The sequence below is a fragment of the Sparus aurata genome, chromosome 22 (genome assembly GCF_900880675.1).
Source record: "Sparus aurata chromosome 22, fSpaAur1.1, whole genome shotgun sequence".
NCBI classification, from domain to species: Eukaryota; Metazoa; Chordata; class Actinopteri; order Spariformes; family Sparidae; genus Sparus; species Sparus aurata.
Genome location: NC_044208.1, coordinates 20,849,711 through 20,867,329, shown reverse-complemented (window position 1 = coordinate 20,867,329; position 17,619 = coordinate 20,849,711). Strand labels below are relative to the sequence as shown.

General features: G+C 41.9%; 1 protein-coding gene across 2 annotated transcripts in view; it reads left to right on the top strand.

Annotated features, from left to right (window-relative positions):
- LOC115573533 (steroid hormone receptor ERR2-like) overlaps positions 1-17,619 on the top strand; it is a 43,128-nt gene that overhangs the window by 10,189 nt on the left and 15,320 nt on the right. For both annotated transcript variants that reach the window (XM_030404339.1, XM_030404340.1), the window contains exons 2-5: positions 705-1,120; positions 5,617-5,733; positions 16,799-16,909; positions 17,219-17,380. In XM_030404339.1, the coding sequence (XP_030260199.1) occupies positions 705-1,120; positions 5,617-5,733; positions 16,799-16,909; positions 17,219-17,380 (806 nt within the window). The remainder of the gene's footprint in view (positions 1-704; positions 1,121-5,616; positions 5,734-16,798; positions 16,910-17,218; positions 17,381-17,619) is intronic.

Below are 17,619 nucleotides of genomic sequence, written 5' to 3'. Positions count from 1 at the left end.
TTGCCTGAGAGAAATAAGCTACTGTAGTATATCACCTGGCATTCCAACACATAAATGGTTGTGTCTGTAACATAATCTATCAAACTCAGACTAGGCCGGCGCGCTCCATCACAGCTGATGAATCTCTTCGCAGGACGTTCAGGCGATGATGGAGGAAACACAACGCTCAGTACATCTTGTCAGACTTTTTTAGTGGTGATAATTTCCTTGGTACTGCAGTTTCCTCGCCGTAGATTTACTGTCATGCGAGGTTCTTTGTGTCGCTGGAAAATCTGTGATTATTTTCAGAAATGTCTTTTTTTTTCAGAAATCATGACCTGGTTACTCAAGGTAATCTACAGTCCCAGCTTGTTAGCAGTTTCATGTAGGAACCATTTTCTTTCTGTATCACCGCACAGAAGGAAGCCTGCATCTACTCATGCCCATGACTAGCCTCTCGTCCATGAGTAGATGTAAGCTTCTTTCTGTACAGTGAGAAGATAGGCTGTGGTTTGGTTGACAAAAAATTGTTCCTACATGAAACTTTTCTGATAAAACAAGGTCTGGGGATTATCTGAAGTAATTGTGTCACTATTTGGTTCATTTCCTCTTTGATTTCCAGGTTTTGTCATATCACTTTTAATCCTTCCAGTAACTCACTTGTTCCCCAGTTTTGACTGTATATTTACTGACTGCAGCTCTCGCCCTGTGTGTGTTTCATCCAGGTTGTTAACCAGAATGCCCTCTGAGGACCGACACCTGTCCTCAAGCTGTGGTTCTTACGTCAAAACCGAGCCTTCCAGTCCTTCTTCCTCACTAGTAGACACCGGCAGTCACCACAGTCCCAGCGGCAACTCCGACGCCAGCGGCGGCTACATCAACGGCAGCGGCAGACACTCACACGCCCTCGACTCCCCGCCAATGTTCAACCCAAGCATGCTTGGAGGTGGCGCGGCCTGCCTAAGACGCTACGAGGAGTGCTCTGGCGGCGTTGTAGACGATTCGCCAATCAAGTGCGAGTACATGCTCAACGCCATTCCCAAGAGGCTGTGCCTGGTGTGTGGCGACATCGCCTCAGGGTACCACTACGGGGTGGCCTCCTGTGAGGCCTGCAAAGCCTTTTTCAAAAGGACGATACAAGGTATTTCCTGCTTCTTCTTACAGCTTTCACTGGTTCACCTGAGCTGATCTCACATGTCTGTACACTCTCAGGTGGTTCTATGTTGACCCTGACCCTTCAATTCAGATGACAATTGTGATTGCCAGGAAAGCATATTGACTTGATGACGTTGTTATGCATCCCCCGTGCTCCTCTGTGCTCGTATCCAAGCCTCTGCTCTTACGGGACTAATACAAGGTAGTGATTACGAGAGTCTACAGCAGGCATTAGGCCCAGACTGTAAATCTGTTCTGGGTTGTGATTTTTTTGATGCGTCTGCATGCAAAATTGTATGTCTGGCATCAACTCTGCCATGTGTGGGAGCTGTTCCAGAATAATCACTTGGACTGACATACTGAGAGACTCAGATGCAGAATGTAGTCTGCAGACGTGGAGTCAGACAGCAGGTCAAGGAGGCCTTGGCCATTTTATGTAAGGTACATTTGAGAAATGTACCTGACATTTTATCTTTAAACTCCTCTGGAACCCTTTTTACAATGTTATTGTTTGTGGGAAAAACCACAGTTACTTCACGTGGTCCTCTGTGCAAAGCTTTCAGACGCTCTCTGTAATTAATGTTTGTGCTTCACTGCAACCCAACACACTTTACCATTGTTCTAACTTTAAACAATTTCACCCCCGGGGATTAATAAAGTATTTTGATCCTGATGATTCTGATAACTTCCTGTTTCTGGTGTTAAAGCAGTAACTTAATTGACTTGTTTCCTTTTAACCAAGTCTAACAATTCCAGACAGGATCAAACTAAAAGTTTAATTTCTTATTCCACTTTTACACCAAAATTTAAGTATAAGCAGGTTTTTTAAAGGGGGATAAGCCCGCTAAAAATAGGCGGTTTTATCCTTTTCTTTTGGCAGAAGACAAGTCAGCCTTTTTTTTTCGTGGTGTCTGCCAACAGTACAAATGTACCAGAAAACAGGGAACCGTAGAAAGTTGTTAAACATTGTCACAGTGGTTACCTTTTTTGATATCTTTTACTTCAGTTTCACTTTCAAACTCAACACGGAGTGAACGCTGTTTCGTGAACTGCTTGAATGGAGACGGATGTGTATGTGTGTATTTACACGGCAACGTCCGGAAACTTCAATGTGCGTCATAGCATGCCGCCAGAAGAGGGACCGAAATTTGCATGTCCATCTGGGTGTCACGTTTCCATCACAGCTGATTAGAGCTGGAGCCAACAAATACCCCTGACTGCTGCAGAGTTACGTGGGAATGACCATTGTAGAAGTTCACATTGAAGACAAATACCAGATGTCAGCAGGTGTTTGTTGTGAGAAATTAAGTTTAAACACAAAATAAATGTACCATAAGGCATTATACATTAGATATGTATAAATATAAATGCAATCTTTAGGTAATCCTGAAAATATGCAAACATCAGTTCAAAAATTGTAAAAGGACAGAATGCAAACTGACTTTAAATTCTTAGCCACATTTTGAATACCCGTTGGTGTTAAATTCTGGGTGATTTAAAGGCTGCGTGTGTCCCAGTCTGACCAGAAACACAGTGAAGGCTGTTAACAGTGTTCATGTGTGACTTTGTGCTGTCTTGCACAGATCTCCCCTCTTCTTCTTCTTCTTCTTCTTCCTCCCCTCGCTCTCCTTCGTGGAGGACAGGCCCATAATGAACCTAATCTGTCCGTCATTCGTCCTGAGCCGCGGGAGTTTCAGTCAATAACAATCAGTGTTGGGTGACTGTAATTAAGAACCAGGCATTTCATTGGGAGAAAGTCGAGGAAGGGGGTGGGAGGTGTGGATCTGTTCTTTGCCCCCGGGCCCCTCCAGCCCACACCCACAAGGAGAGGGAGGAGGAGATGGGGGGCCAATTAGAAGCTCAGGCACGTGTTATCAGGGGCATTAACAGACGAAGGGGAGAGAGAGAGATGCTGAGGAGTCCTCCAAATAAAAGGCAGAGGGACAAGGGACAGGGGGACGTGGTCATTCTCTGAAAGGAGAAGCCGCTTTAATGGAATGGTAATCAGGAAGGGGGGTCCCGGCCTCGGTAAAGGAGGAGGACAAGGAGAGGTCCAGCTTGAGTGGAGATGAGCGCGTGGATAATAGCATGGCATAACAATATATCAAAATTTAGAGGGAAAATAAGAGAGGTTAAGGAAGGATATTAGAGTGGTTGAAATGTCCTTTGAGAAATAAAGGTGGATACAGGACCTGATTAACTAAGAGGGTATGCCGACAGTGAGCTTTTAGAGGTAGGCAATTTAAGACTATTGTGGACCCCTAATGCAGCCCCCCCCCCCAGACACACACACACACAATCATGAACACACAGGCACACAGAGGTTATTTTTGATCCATTCAATAAAATGTTTCCTTTAATAATCATAGAAATATTAGATGAGTGTGACCTTTTCTAAACTGATGAAAGTCCTCCGTGTTGTATTTTTTTTCTTTTTTCATTATCACAAAAGATGTTTTTGAATAAATGAAAGACACTCACTAGTTTTTCTCCATAGTGAGGAGTACATTGAGATTCTGGGCACTTTGGGATCATCGTCACTGTGTGTCAGGAGTACAGTATTGTTGCACAGGATGCATTGCATTGTGGGATTGTTAGAAGACAGTAGTATATACACTATGGACAGAGCTTCTTTTCTACATAGCGGATACTTTTCACACTCAGAATTCAGACACTAGCTTGGTGAACATTATATAATGTGAATGTAAAAGTAGGGATGCAGAATTACATGGGCCCTTCATTGGTATCAGCCGATAAAGGCTTCAAAATCAACCCAAAATGTCCTTTACTGCTGATAAGATGACGCCTTTATTAACATGAACCTTCAACTAAGTAGAGTCTTATTTTGCTCAGTAAATATGTATGTTTTGAAAAGGATGAATGTGATGTTCTGCTTAATAGGTTGGGGAAAAGAAATGTGTGTATCTGCCAAAATGAGTTGGAAAAATCATGCCGACTTTTTGGGATATCATGTACAATATAGTAACCAGAAATGGATGGTGACAAAAAAAGGCAAAAAAAAGAACAAAATCAGAAAGTGACAGAGAACAAAACCTAGAGCAAACTCAAACGAGCGATACCAGGACGAAAACAGAGAGAGGGAAAAAACACAAGGACTAATGAGCAAATGAAACACAGCTGTACGCAAGAAAAAAGGCAGGAAGAGGACAAAGAAAGGAAGTGACAAATGAGGGTGAATTCTACAAAATAAAACAAGAAATGACGAATCCAAAAACCCAAACCATGACAGCCGTCCTCCCTCAGTTCTTTGATTAAAAGGTGTTTTATTTTTTATTTTTTCCAGCATCTCACTTGTGTGAATGTATGTTGTACGTTATGTTGAGGTTCGTCAGTGCACATCAAGCAGGCAGTTCACATATAGTATAATACGCTCTGTATACAGTCCGTTGGTAGTATATGTATTTCGCCTCTCAGTTTAAAAGACTCCCTGAAACCAGCAGCAGCCCGTGCCAACATCCTGGCGTGTTGCCCCAAGCCCCTCACTGTGCATGTGACCCGGCTGGCAGCGTCGATGCCAGGGATCCTGACAAATGTTGGCACCTTCTCCTTGACCAACAGGGGATTGTGAGTGTGTGTGTGTTGAAGGGGGGGGTGGGGATGCAGCTCTGGCAGATCTGCTTCAGACAACACCTGGTTTGCTGTTTTTAGGTACCATTAATACATCACTGGACTTACGGGACATTGTTTAAACATTCAATCAAGGGACTTTGTCATTGGATTCTTGGGGACACGTCGACTTTTGAAGCGACGGCGTAATGAATCCGAAAAAAAAAAGATGTTAAGCGGAACTTTTTGAGGAAATACGGGCAGCGGTTACATGGCAGCAGATTCAATATGTCTGCGTTTCTGGCTTTTTTTGGACCCGAGTGATTAAATTGCATAGGAAATATTTCCATAGTGAGCCAACAACTGCCCAGACGGACTTGAATAATACATTGAGCTTCGCTATATGATATGGCGAGTCTGTTAGTCTTTTACCGGAGAAACATTATGCAGAGCGCTCGGCTGTGCGTCCATCTCTTAGCCCTTGTGTTGTTGAGGGAGGGCAGCTTTCCCATCATCCTTTAGGTGAAGAAAGATGGGCTGGACGGGGTCGTGCTGAGCGTTCGCACAGAGGACGCTCTGCATTAATGAAGCTAATTTATCTGTGAATCAAAATGGGGGTGGGACTCCTGGGCGGGAAGGTGCTTTTTACATGTCCCATCAAAATGCCACTAAAGCCTCCTCTCCTTCAGGAGTGTCACACGGGGTCACCTTGGGACAGGTGTGTACGTGTGTGTGGGTGTGTGTGTACACACACGTGTGTTGTGTCTTTCACTGTCTTTCTGTGCCTGTTGTTTACCGTTTCTGACATGGGCTCCTTTTCCATGCAGCAATTCTGAAACTATTTTCCTTCTGTTTGTTGATGTGCACCTTTTTATGCTCAAAGAATCAATGACATGTTTTTCTGATCCTCTTCAGGGAACATTGAGTACAGCTGTCCAGCCACCAACGAATGTGAGATCACCAAGAGGAGACGCAAGTCGTGCCAGGCCTGCCGCTTCATGAAATGTCTTAAAGTTGGCATGTTGAAAGAAGGTGAGGACACATTTTTATTATCAGCTTAATTGTGTCTGTTTATGTTTTTCTTCTTTGTTATTTCAACTTCAGTGCCGAAACAACTGATTTCTTGATTCAGCAAGAATGTGAGCTATTTTGACAAAACAAGTACTGTTTAGCTCAAGTAGAGCGCACAAAGTTTGTTAGCTTGTCTCTGTCTTTGGATTTTAGACAAAACAAACATTTTGAACAATTCACCGTAGGAAAAAAAAAAAAGTGATTGAAAAAAAAACTGAAGACTGAAAACTGCTTCCCAGTTTTCAGTGTTAAGTGACTTTTTTTTTAAAGAAATGATAGATTTTATCATATTAACATGAAATTAGGATTCAAAAGACAAAAAGAGATAAGGTAATCATGTAATCTTACTTCCTTTCTTCCTGCATTTTCGGCTAACAATATAATAACCATCATTAATAAACGGTAATTTATAGTTAATTAAATTTTAGTCAATAGTTATTTCAGGTAATAGTTAGAACCTGACCGATAAATAGCGGTTGCCAGATATTATGACCCTGTTATTAGCCCCTCACAGATATATTGGTATCTGCGTAGATGTTATGAAATATGAAAACTCTTTTTTTAGAAGAAAAAGATGCTTTTGCTAATTTAAATCATTAAATTCCCAGGAAGTTAAGGACATTTTGGTGCACTTATGTCATTTAAGTTCAATGTTAAACTGTAAAAGTCCTGCCTTCGTTGTCACGAGTGCTTGATAACCACATTTTAGGGATCATTGCAGAAAGTGTGCAATTATTGTCCGATACATTGACGTCTGAATGTTTTTTACAAAATATCTGTATCAGCATCAGCCACAAAATTCAGGTGTCATCCAAGCTCTATTGATAAACAATAAAATGCTTTATTAAACATTTATTAAGTGATTGTAGGGGTTTATAAATGACACTTGCAACTTAATAACGGCCATTAGATAATGTTCATAGATGACCTACACTTAATTTATTAGCTTTTCACAGCGTATTATAAACATCAGCTTCAACTTTAAGATAAACAATTGCTTAATTAATATTATTTGAAGCATTGCATTGTTTGTCAACAGTACGATAACGTTTAACTTTAATTAAAATTATTAACTTAAAGTTAGAAAGAAATCATATGTTTAATGCTTATTTGATGGTTTTCATAAGGTGTTTGCATTAAACTTAAAATAAGTGAGTTTTGTTTGCTGTGTTGAGTAATATAACCACAGTTAACAATTGAAGCTCTATCATTTAGGGGTATTACTTATATCAAGAAATAAAAGGTTTTATCTCGAGCTTGAGCTCAGGAGCAAATACTAAAAAATATTCTCGTGCCAGCGGATCTAATGCAGCTGAACAGTCTTACTGGGGGCTATAAGACTGGTCAGTAATCAGATATTAAAGCCAGCTGTGGCCTCAGGGAGACACCGGTGACATCACCCACGATTCTTACTTACCTCTCCTCACACGGCCGAGCCGCTCGGCGTTTAACTCAGATGGCTTGAAAAAAGCTGCTGAGCTGGATGTTCCTACCAAGACCGACTGAGAAGTGTAACAGTACTCCTGAAAAGCACAGGCTGTTCCCCCAAGACTTCCCTCTCCCCTGGGCTCTGGGTGTCTCTCTCCCTCTCCCTCTCTCCCTCACCCTCTCTGTCTGTCTGTCTGTTTCCCTTCCCCTCCCCTCCCCTCGCATGGCATATTGATCCACTAAATGCTTTCCGAACATCCCACCTCACTTCCTGCATGTGTTGTTTCTCCTCCAGTGAGGGACCTTTGGGAGTACAGAGGGAAAATATAGACGATAGATTTTTTTTTGTTCAGGGAAAGAGTGAGGTTTCTTTGTTTGTTATTTTGCATTTGTGTGTTTAGATAGAATAACTGGTGCAGAGAGTCCATCTGTAAGTCATGCTTTTGTAGAGAGTATTATACCGGCTGCTGAACTGGGACTTTTTCTCCGTTTTTATAGGACTTTTATGAAACTAGTCTCCTGGAAAATGTTTTTTTTTTTTTTTAAAGAAATGTTGGTCTGTGACACCAAATATAACAAATGTGAGCTTTTTTTTAAAATATTTTGTTCAAAACACCACAACAAAATAGCAGTAAAAACAAAAATAAACCATAACTGAAACTTTTTTTTTATGCTGGTGAGATTTATTATGTAAAAACAAAAATGACACAGTTACTCCCATTTAATTCACAGTGTTGGACTGGTGCAGTTTAACATCATTGTTATAAAGCAGCATTATAAGTCTCCACTCACAGTTCAAGCAGAAGCAGTAGGTTATTGTGTGAATGATTTGATGCACACATTGTGGCGGTATAACCTTCAAGTCTGATGCCGGTTCAAGTATTTTGTGTCATCAATTTGTTGAATTCAATATTGATTATTTTACTGGCACACTCCGTAGATAAGAGATTTTTAAACTGTGAGTCAAGGAGTTTGATACAAGACAATTAGTTAAGTCATGAAACAGTTTGAGAGGAAGTACTACTGTCATACAAAAAGAACATGTGAACATGGTAAGTCCAAGAAAATCTGCAGAGCTGCTTTGCAGAAAGGGACCAGTAAACAGTAACAGGAAGTTAGTTACTGTAGTTTGGATATTGATTTGACCCGCTTATCAGCCGTTGCAGCAGCAGCGATTGTGACAAACAGCTTGTGAAAAGAAAAAAATGTTTTCCTTCCTTTCCTTCTTCTCAGCACAATCTGGACACTAATTAATGATAATACTTTTTAAATTTAGTGTAATAAAGATACCTATTATAATTAAAGAACTTGCCTGACAATCATCACATTTTTTTCCTTTTTCTCCAGTGTCAAAGTAGTCCAGTGATAGTTGCTCCTACATTCAAGGGTGCATTGCAAACAGGGACTGCTAATAGCTCATTCAGCATACTTTTAATGGTGCCAATTTGCTCAGGGCTCAAGGTGTAGGCCAACCAAGTGACTCCTATACTTCCTGTTTACATTCTCATAGTAGAAACTGCTACCAACAGAAGAGAGACAAAAAAAAAAGAATTTCAGACTTTGAAAACACTTCATCAACACTTACTTAGAGTTTTGTTGACAAATACTAGCATCATAGTTGTGTCTTGAATTGAAGACTTACTCAAAAGGACATTACTTGACATTAACAACATTAGGACCAGCATAAGACTCCACTAAGTACAACATGGTATCCCAGTTTAAAGACAAATTAAAGTTCTGGAGTTCAGCCCGCAGCAGTTTGCACTGATTGTTTGATATATATCTGCACATAAAAAGGAGTGTTTAAAGAATTTGTTTATAGGCTCCACTTAGAGACACAACAGTCATAAATATCCTAAAATAAAATCGTGGTCACACAGTTTTGTTGTGTTCTGCCAACACCAAACGCGTCTCATAATAGAAGCCGGCAGCAGTTAACTGCAATCTGTGCTGGTAACACAAGATTGTATGTCAGGCTCTTGGTTCACTTCCACTAATACAGCTCCACTATTTACTGACGTAGCTGTGTTTGTTCATCGCAGAATCAAGGGGCCGTCCATTGTATTGCCATTGCAACACTATTTATACTTGCACCCCACTCTTGATGTCTTCATCCTGGCCCAAATATCTCACACCCGGGCTTTGACTCTCGGCCAGAAAAAACAACGTTGCTTCGGAAATAAAGATGAAACTATTAGCGCATGCTTAGAGGAAAAACGGCAGGGTATTGTCTGTGGCGGGCCGAGCTAAGCCGATGATGTGGACGGTCAGCGTGTGTGTGTCTACGTGTGTGTGTGAGGGGGAATTTGACGCCGTAGCCTCCACCGCCTGCCGCTCCTGAGACGCAGCATCACAGCCACCGCGACATGTGGCACAGTAGGTGATTCTCTGAAAGTAATGGCATTCAATTAAAAGGAAAAGGGACATTTAATGGTGGCGTAGTGCCGTGGCGCGGCCTCTTACAGACTTGGGGGGGCTTTGATCATAGAATCAGTGGGGGGACAGCGGCTTGCCCTACTTCATGTAATGAGATCACCATATAACAAGTGGCCAAGGGCCGGTCATGGAAAAGGAATAATCACATAGTGTAATATAAATTCAGATGTCTTCTATTCCATATTAGCATACACATATTGACCAATATATTAACATTTAAGAGTTATTTCCTCATGAATCGAACAAGGTACAAACTCCTCTCCTCCTTTCTTGTCACCATGCGGCAGTATCATAAGAAATGCCTCACACTGCGGAGAACTTATGTGATCAGTCATTCTAAAATTGTCTTAATATTTCCACCAGGACCCTCTAAGCTCCGCTCTAAGCATGCCATCCTGAATTATAAAGTGCCAGCTGCTACGGTTATAGACCAGCGCCATTGGTGGGCAGGGGAGACCCCTCCTCCCTGTAACACCTGCCGCTAATCAGCTGACTTCAGTTCTCAAAACCCTGTTCAGTTGCTTCAGGTGTGTTTGGACTCCAGTGGAGGTCGATATAACTCTTTCTCTCTCGCTGTTGAACATGCACAGACCTTTCTGATTTGAAAAGTGAAGCCAGTTTAAAAAGTGCCTTAAACCTGCTTTCTCTCTCCACTGGTTTTCAAAAAGAAGTCAGATTGTATGTAAGCTTATGAGGAATGGAGCCCACATCTCACTTGTTTTATTCCCTCAGTAGTCAGTTTCCGAATGAGTTTAAAGTCTCATTCCGTAGTGTGTGGTCTTCTTTAACGCAGCATGATGTTCTTGTTGTGGATTAAAATAGACGATAAAGCAGGGTTTGCATTTGGATGTGATTTCCTCGCGATAGCACGGCATGTTGGGTTCTGATTCAAATCCAGTCGCAGTATCTCTACCCTCTCGTCCAAGGATGGGCACTTCTGGCTAAAAAAAAACAAGATGGCTTCAGTCACAATTCCAAACTCGTTCAACGAGACACATGAGAAGCAAAATATGTCTGTAAGATAAATAAACATTGTGCAATTTATCCTCATATGCTTCATATTAGAGTGTGTGCGACCAGTTTTTGTGACGAGAGTTTTAATTTTATATCTTGTGTCTGAGAGGAAAATTTAAGAGGCTCATGGGAAAAAAATAGTGTTGATGACAAGCTTCGTTCACTGCTGTGCCACAGCAGAGCGCCTGCACGAGCTGGGTGGAAGGTAGAGGCAGGCGGCTGTTTGAGGAAACCAGTGACCCCTTAAATGTCCAGCTGAGGCTGATAAAAGGTCACAGGTCCAATGGAAAAACTCTCACGTAATTACAACTCGCGGAAGGTATGGTGTCAGTGCCTACTGCCAGGAGTCAGTGCCCGCAGCTAATAGCGGTGCTAATATCCCCATAGCATTACTGTATGGTGTTAAATGATGCAGGAATTTTCTGGACCAAATTAGCATTCTTTTACTTTGTGGTTTGTTATATTTAGCCCAAGAAGAAAGATTTATTTTGAGCATTTTGTAGTTTTATAGCTGTGGCAAAATAAGCATTGGTTCTTTGTTCATCTAATCACATCATCATGTTGGCAAATTAGCATGTTTATAAAAACATGTCCTGTTGAAACGGCAACACGCAACCTCTGTTTGCCCACTGAATCTCTGTCAGTTTCACAATTTCAATAAAGGACACTTCAGCCTTTTGCTCCTCTGAAGTTGATGCTTGCTGGTTTTAGTGTTCGCTCAGTGTTTCTGCGGTGTATTCTTTGCTTGTGGGGATTTTCTGACTCCGCTGTAATGTGGTGGATGAACACAAGCTGCCAGACTATTTTGGCAACCTACACCGCTGTCTCGCCCTCGGCCGACCACAGATAGGGATCAGCAGTCTTTCCTGAGCGAACGTGGCTACCGGGGTAACGTTACAGCCTTATTTTCCTCCAGCCACATACACAAAAGATTAGTAAAGCCATATCCAATATCACAGACTGTCAGGTCCCTTTCCAATCAATAGGCTTGGATCAGAAACCAATCCATACACTAAGATTACATCATCAAAATAAAGCAAAAGTCTGTACTGTATGGGTGCTATTAGCTGGTGCATTTAAGCAGCATGTGTCTAAAGGCAGATACAGTTTGGCTGGCATATTTTAGACATTTATTTTATATTTATCCACTATTTTATTCAAATACTTCACTGCTTTCATGAACTCGAGACTTTTGTAAAGCCCAAAAACAATTCTGCCCACGTGAGTAAACTCATATTTACTTTAATTATGAGAATTTTTAACAATGAGACTCAAAGTCTGGCAAAATAACCTTCATGCACATTTACAGAGAGCTGTGATTTTTCTGCATATTTTGATATCTAACACACGGGCTTCATGTTAAATGCAAGTTTCTAAATGCACTGAGAACTCTAAAAGTGTAAGGACAGAATGCCCTCTGACCCCTTCGCCTCTTCATTTGTACTTGTAGCGCAAACTTGTCTATCTAACGGCACATGTATGGGGCCTTGTTTGCGTTTTGGGGTGTCAGATATAGCTGGCAGACTGCAGCTGAGAGTCAGCGCCCACCCAGAGGCTCTGCGCTGGCCTGTCCTCACTGTCTGGCAGGTGATAGATCAGACACGGAGGCTAACACGTGTTCCTCTGAAGACGGGGATTTAGCGAAGCGCTGACCTCTTTGCAACCCTCCGATACACACACAACACACGCATTCATGTACACACATGCCAAATGTATATCACCCCCCTGACAAGTGACATGGAATCGGACCTTGAGGAACATGTTCCCCGCGGCTGGCACCGTCTCCCTCTACTGTATGTCTTTGTCTCTTTCCGTCGCTCCAACAATCTGTGTGAACCCCGCAATCCTAACGTCTGCTGCACCAATACACCGGGGATCCTGAATCGACCCGGGCATCTCCAGCCGTGCAGATGTTTTCGATTACAGGCGCATTTGTGGTCAGTGTGGCTCAGTAATTCACAGTAATACCCCTTGTGGACACGCCGGCTCAGATTTATGAAAAGTGTAAAACATGATAAAGAGAGCGACGCCAGTGTGCGCAGTTATGGGAGAACAACTCCAGTTTTGTCTTGTCAGCCCGTCGGGGGTTAGAGCAGGTGGGACGCCATCCTGAAACAGCCCCCCTCCTCCTCCTTCCTCCACCCTCCCTCTGTCTCTCCCTCTCTCTCTATGCAGCCCACCCAGATTCTGCACAATCAAACACAAGCTGTCCGATGCCTTTAGTTCTTTAGCTCTTTTGCAGACTCGGCCCTCAGAAGTAGCTCTGGAAGGGCAAGGTCCCTGCGCCTTGTAAAGGGTGAGCGAGCGTGTAGGAGGGGGGGCGCGCGCCGCATCCCTCTGATTTTTCCCAGCTAAAATAGGGAGCTCCTAATCTCCCTTTGGCAGCGTTAGCCGGCCAGCCAATTCTGACACATTCTCTAGAAAGAAGCGCCTCTGACAGGTGAGGGGGCTGAAAATAGTTGCGTGAGATACACGCACACACACGCACATGTTCATGTGGTCACACACAATCTCGATGCACATGTGTGATTAAATCTGTTCCCTATAGGTTTGACTGCATAGAATGAATAAATGTATTTGGCTTGGGATTTTTTTTGTTATTTTTATTTAATTTATTTTTTATTCTTACTTTTTTTTATTCTGGACTGTTTTTATTCTTTAAGCCCAATTTAGAAAATATTCTTCTTTCCACTTGAAGGGGCACTATGTAGTTTTTGGAAAGGATAATATTTACAGTATTAATGAAGTAATAATACAAACCCAGAAATATTTATCTTTTCTATAACTGAACAAACAAGCTCCTCTCAGAGGAAAATAACATCCCCAGAACAGTGTCTGAAGCTAGAAAGGTGGCAGGGTCCACCACATATAAACAAAGTAAAACAGTATGAAACTGTGTTGTCCTTTAAGATCAGTTTGTTTCTTTAGGCATAAAAAAAGTCAGTCAATGAAGCTCTTTCTCTTCTGGTTTAAATGTATTCCCTAAAAACTACGTAGTGCACCTTTAATTTGTGTTTTCTAGTTTCATTAACACTGTGTGCAGGCTCGTATCCACTGAAGACACGGGAGTCAGGTTGTCTGTACTTAAGCTGAGAATCAGAGGGTTTTAACATTAGTGTGAGATACATGCTATAATTCAAACAAAAAATAATCTATGGTTTGTATTTTATTGGATTATTGCAGCATCTTTTGTACCAATATTTGTAGTTTTTCCTCCTTTTAGGCCAACCTAAAGATAAATAGATACAAGTTTTGTGATATCCCCACCAGAATTTGGTTCCTAGCTGTATGAACAAGAAAACTTGTCGGTCCTTTTTTTTAAAGAAATAAATGAAATATGACAAATGCTAATTTATCACAACATTGTGTTTGTGTTTGTGGGACTTGATTATACCTACAATCCATCGCTACAAACCATGCCTGTATAATTTTTAAATTGTTTTCTTTTATATGGACATAAAAAAGAGGATTTGCAATTACTTTGTTAAAATGAACAGCGATCCAAATAAAAGAATAAATGGAAAAATGCATAAAAGAAAAAAAATAAATCCACACGACACAATGCACACACAGCGGCAGCCACATAAAGGGGAAACCACCGCCGCTTCAATCAGGAATGTGCTTTAAGGTTGCACGAGTCAATAAAGATATTGAATGTGAAAGGGAAGCCGGGGTCAGGTGGCCGTAAAGATTGCTCCTATACAAACATGCCTCATCGTCTTTCCATACATATGTACACACACAGCCACACACACAGCCACACACACACACACACACACTCAAGAATGAACTGTCAGCCAGTATCTTTGTGTCTCAGGCCGCTTCTCTCATAGTTATGAGCGTACGGTACTGTGCTGTGTGATCTTACCGAGAACATTCAGCACGCACATTACTACCACCACCCATTCCCCACCCTCTTTTACCCCCTGCATCCATATTCTGCCTGCCACGCATTACGAACGGCCAGCACCCGTAAAAAAAAATGGATCTGAATGCTTTTAAGATGATCCGTGCAGCCGCCCGACCCCCGCGTCACTCTCACTACCAGAGACACAAGCTTGAACCCGATTGTCTTGAAGCACGGAGGCCGCTGTGGTTTTGGGCCCGAGGTGTGGAATGTGGTGCTGACGATGACACGAACCACCACCGCCACCACCACCCCTCTCTTCCCCTCCCCTCCCCTCCACAAGGGGCCTCATCCAGCTGTCTTGTTGTGGTCAGATTCTCGGTACTGTAGCCGTATCACATGGGGAGGAGATAATCCCGCACTGGTCGGATCAGGCGCTGGCCGGGACAGGCAGGGCTGTCAGGGAGGAGATGTACACCCGATGCTGAAAGGGAGCGAAAGAGCGACAGGGCGAAACAGAGATCTTGCAGAAAACTGATACATTCACCCAAAAAAAAAAAATCAGCAGCATGTTCTGTCTTACTCCCCTCCCAACCCTCTTCTTTTTCTTCCTCTCCTCTCTGCACTCCCTACTTCGGGGTCTCGGGCTGTTTGCAGCGCCGCTAAGCTGTAAACTGAAACTGGTTAGCGCTGAGCTCTTAATTCTTGTCAGCGTCTATTAATTATGGGCCAGTTGGATGTTCCAGTTCAAACAGCCCCCGCGGATCTTGGAATTCTAACTCCGGCTGTTTGGTCACTTGTCGCTTGCTGCAGCCACATGACCCTGCAGCAGGGGAAACCAGTGTGTGTGCGTGTGTGTGAGGATTTGTTGGTAGATGTCAGGGACATCAGCAGCAACAATTTGCAGTCTGACAAGTTTTATAGGTTACAGTGAATTTAGTGTATGCACCTGCTTAATATGTTCCTGCAGCACATACGCTCATTGTTGTGAAAGCCTTTACGAACTGCATCTCCCTGTATTTGGCCTATGTGTGTCATTAGATAGAGAGAAGCGATTGGATTGATTTAATATCTGGAGTACATGCACACAGTTTCCCCGAAGCACAATTTATAATTTTAAATTTACCTTAACCAAGAGTAATGGTACGAACAACTACTAAAGCTCCATCTATCGCAAAAACCCAGCTCCTAGCTGCCTTAACTGACTAATTAAAACCGCATCCACATGTGTTCAAAGAGCAAGAAGTCTATTTGCGAGGCTTATTGATTACTTTAAGGCGTACAAATGGAAAGCTGTGTTCGGAGAGGGGCTCTCGATTTAGCTTCAATCTGCCAGGCATAAAATGATCTCACTGTGTTTGCTGGGAAGAATGAGCTCCCTCTGGGCACGGTGGGTAATTAGGTTAGTGGATAGTCGGTGTCAGGAAATTGAAAGACCATCCTAATCGGATTCTTTTGTTTCCAGGGGAATCAAAGGAATTTATATGAGTCACTGGGAAATCTCACACGACTCAATTCCACTTGACCATGTAAAATCTGTTTGCTCTGCCTCGGCGCTCAAACAACTTTTAATACGAGGGTGTAAATCCAGCACATAAGGTGCGTCCGACGCGGCCCATGTCCTCTGAGACGGCTTTCAAGATAATCCCAGATATGTCCGTTTGTATACTAACTAGATACTTACTCTCTTACATCTGAAGCAAGGCGGTATTGAACAGACGCTCTTTCGGTTAAAAGGTCAAAATGAAAAGGAAACTCAGCAGCCCTAGTTACGATATATGCCTTTTATAATGACTGATACAGAGGTAAATTACAACGATATCTCAATTTGCTTGATATATTAGATAGGAATACACTGTACCAGCAAAAAAAACATGTTTGGAGAAAACGTTGTATGATACTGATATATATATATATATATATATATATATCTTTATAAAGAGGCTTTTATTATTAGAGTTAGTTGTAGCTATATTAGAACATTTGATGGCATAAAACTGTCCATGTCTCATTTAGTCTAAATCTAAATATATTAGCAAACTTCTTAAAACAAAACACAAGGTATACGATAAAAGTATTTTTAAAAATACAAGAATATAAGAAACAATAAAAGCAACAATCTACATTATGCAAATACACAGTATCATATCAGTTTAATACCCAGTGTCACTGAATATGTGCAAGATTATATGAGGACTCTTTTCCTCAGATTCATTCTATTTTATTCTATTTTTCCAAATAATCCACATCTTTCCCTCGGTTTAGGTGCCGTTAATAAATGTATGATTTTATTTTTTGCAGGTGTGCGTCTGGACCGGGTGAGAGGGGGGAGACAGAAGTACAAACGGAGGTTGGACGCAGAGAACAGCGCCTACCTCGGCCTCACCATCCCCCCTCCTGCCAAAAAGCCATGTGAGTCCCACAGATGGATTTCTGAGTTACAGAAAGGCTGAATTTTAAAAAGTCATTTTACAAAATATGTCGCTGAGGAATATGTGCACAATGTTGCAGCTGTGTAAAGTAAATCGATTTTACTCTCATGAGGGGAAAAATCTTTTAAATTATATTATTTATTCATCTATTTGTCATGATTTAGGCACGATCCAGCCTACGTTTTTGTTATTTCCTTTAACTAAACATCTGTATATGCTGTCACCTTAAAATTAACTCACATTGCATTTCTCTCTCTCCATCTCCACGTCCGTCCGTCCCTCCTTCCAGTGACGAAGATCGTTTCCCATCTGTTGGTGGTGGAGCCAGAGAAGATCTATGCCATGCCTGACCCCACCATGCCTGACGGAGACATCAAGGCCCTGACCACGCTGTGCGACTTGGCCGACCGCGAACTCGTTGTCATCATCGGCTGGGCAAAACATATCCCAGGTAGAGAGACAGGACTGCTAATTAACGACTGTGTTGCTTCGGAGATGGTTTTCAGAACCTATTAATTTCTTAATTTGGCATTTTAACAACTTCATATAAAGAGGATTATCTGACCAGTTGTTTTGGTTCATAAATTGCAAAGAAATATACATATGTAATGTAGTAATTTCTGAGTTTTAATAGCTGGATTCATTTACTGCTACTTTAATTTTCTGAAACGAATACAGTATGAGATTACT